Here is a 7626-nt window from a genome sequence, read left to right on the forward strand (position 1 = left end):
CCGCACACCTGCTAGTGTGTTGATATTTGGATCTAGCTAGTTCGGACAAATGACTCAGCGAAGTTTGTTTAATTTATTGTTATTGGTGTCAAAATGATATGATTTTATGATATAAATTCCTATAGGTTTGATGGCTCTCATCCATAAATTAACAATCATCTGACAATAATTTCTTTAACCTGGTCAACTATCTAGTTATTGTTTATATCAAACGTCGAGTTTGACTATTACCAAGGCGATTTATTGTCGTAACCACGTGTTACGTGCAACCAAGAGGTGATAAGAAATATCTCTTATTTTCTTCTTGTTGATACTAACGTCTATAGAATAACTGTTAAACAAATAGAGATGATTTCTCTTATTGATATTTTAACATTCTCCTTTTTTTTTTCTTATTCGAGGAGAGCGTCTCTGTCATTGACCGTAGAAGTCCCCCTTTTCTCTTTTACTAGGAAAATTCCTAGATTTATACTGATCTAAAACAGAAAAAGGGTTTCGGACCTTCACACGTAGTATGAAAGTTAATGCAATTACGGTTCTTTACATGAGACCTCGTGATGTTTTTAATGTAAACTTCTACTGGAGTCGTTAATTTATTTAATAAAAACCTGCCTTTTGTAGCAAAGCCTTTCCAGTAACATACTACATTGAACATACACTAGCTATCTTCCATCTTTCTACACAAACATTCTATTTTATATAACTTTTTGAGAGTTTACGCCAATATACAAACAAACATTCGAATTTGTATGGTCGATTGTTTTATAAAGTTCCATTTAAAATAATTGGCAGACGAACAATCGCCAGTGTAATCGAAATTAAAAGCAGAACCCTTTCCTAATTTCGATTAAATATAGAAGGTAAACCTGTAATGCGAAAGGTATGCGAGATGTTTATCAATAGGAAAATGAACAAGGTGCCAATCACTATCTTAGCAAGTAACAATAACTAGTTTTGTCGGTCATTCTTAAATTGTTACATATTTATATTTTGAACCATCATAATGTTCTGACAACAGACACTGGAATTTTTCACACCCTTTTTATTTTATTATGTACTCTACAGCGGTTAAACTAATTGTTTCAGGTGTCAAATACTTGGAAAGATTAATTTAACAACTGTAAAAATAATAGAAAATCTAATAAAATGACTAAAGTTTTTTATTATCTTTAATTCGATCATAAATGTTCCTTTAAAGTGACCATCCCATTGTGTTTTACTTTTATTCCATTATTAATTTTATAAATTTATGAACGTACATGGAGAGATCAAATATATAAACCAAAAAAAACATATATGTTTCAAATTGATGGACATGTCTATGTTTTTTACCTTATGTTTAAGGATGTCTTATAATTCTGTCTACACTAGTTTGTCATTACAGTATATGACAAAGGTACAATTACTATATTTTGTACTATTATATGACAGTCAACGTGTTTAAGGGTAGATTCTCTTACTGGTGGGTCTAAATTACTTTTGGTTGCACCACAAAAAGCATCATCTCCATAGTCCTCGGAAATGAATAGAATCTAAAATACCATCGATGAATGACAATTAAATAAGGTTTGAGTTGAACGAATGAAAATTGTAATGCAAATTTTAATAAATTAAATATTTTATATAGCTTTTATTAATTATTTTAACTTTTTATGTCTATTTTCAAGTGTAGTCATGAAAACACTACAAACTGTAATCATTATATGAAAAGAAAGGAATTTAAATTCGAGCGTTTAACAGGAAGAGAAATTTGGATTTTAATTTTAGGGGTAAGTATAATTAACACTTATACTTATTTACTCTGTTAATTAATGTAAAATAGAAATTTAAAAGTGAAAGAATATTTTTAAGTTATAAAATTTTGCTAATGTCATGAAAAATCATGAAACACTCAAGAAGTGGTATTAAGTTTGTTGTATAATAATTAATTCTTAAGAAAATGGAGAGTTTAAAGATTTGATTTGGGAAAGTTGGAATGACTGAGTGGACTCTGTCTCTGCATAGCGGCGGTGACCAGACCCTAAACACTGGGAGTTCTGTTTGTGGTTTTACGCCTCGATTGGACAGGCTAGCAGCTTGGAGTTTTATGGGTTTTCTCCTTGCAGACGACACGTAAATAAGGTCCAGCTTCCCATAAATGTCTTCCCGAAGGCATCTTATTTCGCTTTCATGTATCTTCCAGACATCTTCTATAAGGCCAATTCTTCTGTTGCCTTGTGGTCTGTCTCCTGTCTCTCTTCTCTTTGGAGTAAAAACGAATAGCAATACATTCCTCTATGATGGAAAAAAAAGTTGGAAGTATGTTTATTTCTTCTACAATAATAAAATATAGCCGGTTTTCTACTAAATAATAAAAGTATTATTTTAATGAATTAATTATGTTTTCATTGTGTAATATTTTACACAATGAAAACATAATAAAGAAAACACAGAAAAGCATAAATAAAAATTTGATTTAACTTTTATGAAAAAATGAAAACATCTACTAAATAGTAAAAAAATAAACCACTATTGAGTTGCTCAACTCTACAGGCAACATTTAAAATTTTGGTAGCGCCATCTATTATCATATTGAAAACTTTTTATATTTTTAAATATTATAAAATTGCAAAAAGCTTAATTTTGAGAGTGTAGATGACTTTTATCATAAAAAAAATTGTGAATGTTAATAACCAGTAAAATCATCGTTATATCAGACCGTACTCAAGATAAATACAACCCCCTTTAGATGCTCAGCACACGAACTTCATTCACCAAAATCTAACAGTATAAATTACCCTAATAAACAAACTTTCCTGCATAATTTCAGAAATATATGACAAATAAGACAGGAGTTATTAAGCTTTAAACAGAGTGAACAAAATTATTCCCCCCACATACACACATATCCATACATACAAAAATTATCCTGGAATTTTTTTGCATTTTTTGAAGTTTGAAAGTGTTTTAAGCCAAAGAATGTAAAAGTTTTGGGAGGGTCATTTTTGAGAGATCGCCATACTTTTCCTCCTTTGATAATTTTTTAAAATTTATCCCCACTGGAAGTTTTAATATTCTGAGTGTTCATGTTCGAATAGAATACAGTAGTGCCTTGTACTTTGAATTGAATTCGTTCCAGAAGGCCATTCGAACTGCGAATTTGTTCGAAATTCGAATCAAATTTTCTTATTACAAATAACGGAAATTGAATTAATCCCTTCTGAGATCCTAGACAAAACTCATTTCGATAAGGATATTCCATAGCAAAAAGTACGTAACTTAAGGTAAAATAATCCAATTAAATTTTGTAAATATAAATTAACACACGAAAACAGTAAATGAAATACGTAATTAGTGAATGATAAAATAAAAATTGCATTTATTGTTGGTGCTTCGTCCACTTTTGCGTCTTAAAAATGGCAGCCAGACCCCCGCACGTGTACGGTGTTCTTTTTCACCTCGATCGTCTACACTACAATTTCCCTTTTAGGCTTCCTTGCTTCCACAATCTTCCTGGATGCCGTGGTTAACAGGAAAGGTAGTATATAAAACAGAGAAAATGCACAAGCATAATGCAAAAGATGCTTTCATAATTGTGAGACTAATCGGGGGTAGGATGTTTACGAGGATGTTCCTCTCCTACCACTTACTCGACTCAAGACCTTGAGGTCCGGTCTCGCTTGTCTAAAGGATGGGGAAAAAGGGTTAGGAGAAAGGATCGTTAGATTCTTTCACCTGTCAGGATCTGACACCAATCTATCAATTTATCGCGGATAGATACGCGGATGGATGGGGAATTATCACGAGCGATNATTATTTCAGTTTCCCGAGCATCAGCCCCTGTCTGCTCGATTATCGTTTCAGTTACTAGGCTTTGCAACCGCACTGCGTATGTTTGAACATCCTCGTCGTGTTTTTGTATGCATGCGTGGAAATTTTGGAGTCTGAGAGAATAGGGTTCTCTTTCAAATCGCCGCGTCATTTGTTTTTTGAACTCATCGTACGTTTCGATAGCTCGCATCTGCAAGTCCTTCCATGCGTAGTCCCTCGCGATGCCCGTTATTTTTAATTTGGCGATTCCTAGACATTGAGCCTTTGTCCATCCGGTTAGCTTCGCAATTTCGTCTAGCGAGTCGAAAAAGTCTCTAATGCGCAATCCCGATGCGTCACCCGAAAATGTGGGGATTAGGGGAATCATCCCGGATATGCCTTGGAGTGCGCTTCCTCCTGGATTACCTGCTCCACTTCCCGTGGCTCCTCCTGGATTTCCGACATTCGCCTCCATCACCGATTCTGGAGATCGTTAAGATCGTTGGGGAAATATATAAAGAGTATTTAGTTTCGAAATCGAATCAATTCCGTATCCCACTTCTGACCAACCAGTGTGAGACTAATCGGGGGTAGGATGTTTACGAGGATGTCCCTCTCCTACCACTTACTCGACTCAAGACCTTGAGGTCCGGTCTCGCTTGTCTAAAGGATGGGAAAAAAGGGTTAGGAGAAAGGATCGTTAGATTCTTTCACCTGTCAGGATCTGACACCAATCTATCAATTTATCGCGGATAGATACGCGGATGGATGGGGAATTATCACGAGCGATCTCGTCGAGGACTTCGGGTTCAGTATGGAGTGGAAAATGTCGGAAGAAACGCACACCAATCCAAGTTCGTTAACAAAATACCCGTTTATTCCGTACATTTATACATAGTTAATAATTGGAATACAAATCCCTCTCGGGTTCAATCCGTATAGTTCATAAAGTAACGGCAAAGTATAAAATAGTCGCGACCCTACCCGCGAGGTTCGAATATTCGAGAGAGAGCTTACACATCATCGCGTGTAGGATAAATACCTCTGATTAGGTTGTTATAACGTTGATCCGAGGTTCGTCCTTCCAAGTTCAAAGTTCAAATCAGTCCAAAGTTCGAAGTCGAAGTTCAAAGTCTATTAAAGACGGTGGAGACGAGATGCAGGTAAATCCACGGGCACACACTCACAGTATAGAGAAAAGAACTTAATTCCCCCCTTGTGTCGTCATCGCACTTGCCTTTTATATGGGGGCTCTTTTTTCGAGATTTCCCCATGTACGTCACAGGTGATGATCTTCTTTGACCAATGATGGGTGAAGTGACTAAATATGACACAACAGTGAACTCATCTTCTACAGGGAAGTATTGTGGTAGGAAAGGAGTTTTTATGAGCGATTTTTATGAGAAAATTTGTCGGTTGTTTTTTCCTTTTTGAGTTAACCCTAACTTTTAATCTAATGAATAAAAATATTCGAATCTTAAATCCGGGCCCTCACATCACCGCGGACTTTCTAAAATCGAGCTTGTTCTCGACGAGCAAGCTGGATTTTTTCTTCAAAGATGAGTTAACGAAGTTGTTCCGGCTCTCTCTCGTCTTTTTTCGTATCGCGTCACAGTATTATTTCCGTTGCGGAAGTTATTGACAAGTCGCGATTATTATTATTATATGATTATCACGTCGCGATGAAAGTTGTAAGTTTTACAGTTTATTGCGATCACGGCTCACTCTCGGGTTTCCTTTTTGTTTTTCTTTTAGGTACCGTCGCGTGAGTGCGAAAATGTTTGTAGAAAATTATAACTCGGGTTGAATGATTAAAACATTGTTTATTAATACTAAAATATTCAGATATATAATGGGTATATAAAATTCTTGATTAAACATGATTATGTAAAGTTGGATTACATTGGATAACATTTGAAAAGAATAACATTTTTCTCGATTATATAAATGAGAGTATAAAATCAGAATGGTAATCATTAAGATGAAAAAGGTTGATTAGGTGGTGGATTGTTTCGTTCACAGGAGAAAGGATTGTTAGTGGAAGTGGTAGGTGATTGTCGAGATGACCGTCTAGAGTTGTCAGACGGTGGTCGTGCGGCTGATGATGATCTTGATGCAGAGGTTGGGGTTTCCCTTGATTGAGTTCGACTTGAGCGAGAGTTAGGATTCCATTGTTCGTTGTATACTTGGGTGAGTCGGATCTCCTCTCGGAAATGAGGTGCTTCCGAAGGAGGACAGGTGTATTCCAAAGGCAATATTAGTGTAACAGGCATATTGTTATGCCGTCGTTGTGTTTGGGCAAATGCTATGGTAGCTCGTACAGAAGAAGCATTAACTTCTAGTTGTGTGGTTGGATTAGTGCGAGAGGAAGAGGATTCGGTATCCCACCAGTCGTTATCGGAGTCAGCCATCTGTAGGAATTAATTATTTAGATTAGAAACGGAGACTGCAAATTTAAAATTGTTTCCTTGACAAAAGGATCGAATTAAGGTTTCGGGTATTTCCAGGGAAGAAGTTGAGGTTGATCTAGGTTCTTGGTCAGATACAAGTGTGGAGGTCCACTTTAAGGAAATGTCCCCTTTACGGAATTTAATGTTGTATTCCAGTTTGAAGGGATTAATTCGAGTGAAGTTGTGGAATTTTATAATGTAATTCGGTCTGGTAGTATGTTGCTTTCGAACAGTTATTAGCAGTTGTTGATCGTAGCATTCCATTATAGCCGCCCAAGTTACGGGAGCGGAGATTCGAGAATCAATCCCGAGGAAAAGGAAGCTGGTTTTATTTATGAGGGGAACTTGAGGGTGAGCTTGAATCAAATGGGATTTGAACTCAGAATTTCTTCCATTCCAGTTGCAATGGTCGTCAAAAAGAGGACAAGTAATAGGTCTGAAGGGACAACGTTGTTCATGTTCATGTCGTGTGTCCGTTCGCAGGGTTTTTGGACATCCCAACGATTGGTTGGAACAAGGTGTAGTCAAGGTCGAGGCAAGTTGCTCGAGGATGAAACAACGAATATATCCGAGGGGTTCACGGCATGAGTGACAAACCTCAATTTGTTCTCGGCATCTTGAACAAACAATGTGCCCGTTGGTGCACTGATACACCGGAGGCTGGACTAGAGTGAAGCAGATGGGACACGTTGAAAGGTTCACCATTGAAGGGTCGGAGGGCGTAGCAGTGGCCATGATAAAAGTTCGAATGGGTAAGCCTGTAAGAAGAGAGTTTAGTTCAAATGGGTTGGAAGCAACACAACAAAAATTTCAGAAATAAGATGAGGTTAGGATAGTCAGTTGATATGTTGATTTCCTTAGTTCGATAGTCCTTACATAATTGGGAATCGACTTATCGATGGGGTAGGTGTGGTTGATTGTTGGTGTTGTTGAGGCTCGGGAGGAATCTCGGTCAGATTTATAGTTGGATGTCGTTGGAAACTAGGTGATTGATACATTCTTCGCCAAAATCGGTAGATAACTACAGTAAACCCTATGATTCCTATAACGGAGATAATCACAATGATAATCATTTTGGTTGGAGATTGGGTACTTGGTGGATGATTTACATTAAGGTGGGTTGGAAGGAGTTGTTCCAAATCGAGTTCCATTCGAGTTAAGGAACTGTCGGCTTGTAAAATATCTTTGTCGGATTGAAGATTAGTTGAATCGGAAACGAATTTCCCCATTAATTGATTTTGGATTATTTGTAGTTCGGTTTCGTTGACAATATTCCTTATAGGAGGTATAACAAAATGATGTATATTTTTAATTTGAATAGTAGTTTTTCTTTGGAAGTGAGATGTCAATATGATTCCTGGAAGATATCCTGTACAAGTTTCTGGAA

General features: G+C 36.6%; 1 protein-coding gene across 1 annotated transcript; it reads right to left on the reverse strand.

Annotated features, from left to right (window-relative positions):
• Positions 1-5676: 5676 nt before the first annotated feature.
• On the reverse strand, positions 5677-7246 carry LOC111639190 (E3 ubiquitin-protein ligase Siah1-like). Its single transcript, XM_023384990.1, has one exon. The coding sequence runs from the start codon at positions 6972-6974 to the stop codon at positions 6210-6212; it is 765 nt and encodes a 254-aa protein (XP_023240758.1). The 5' UTR covers positions 6975-7246; the 3' UTR covers positions 5677-6209.
• Between the last annotated feature and the right edge of the window lie 380 nt (positions 7247-7626).

The sequence above is a fragment of the Centruroides sculpturatus genome, unplaced genomic scaffold (assembly GCF_000671375.1).
Source record: "Centruroides sculpturatus isolate CEXI.00-Female unplaced genomic scaffold, Cexi_2.0 scaffold1218, whole genome shotgun sequence".
Classification (NCBI taxonomy): domain Eukaryota; kingdom Metazoa; phylum Arthropoda; class Arachnida; order Scorpiones; family Buthidae; genus Centruroides; species Centruroides sculpturatus.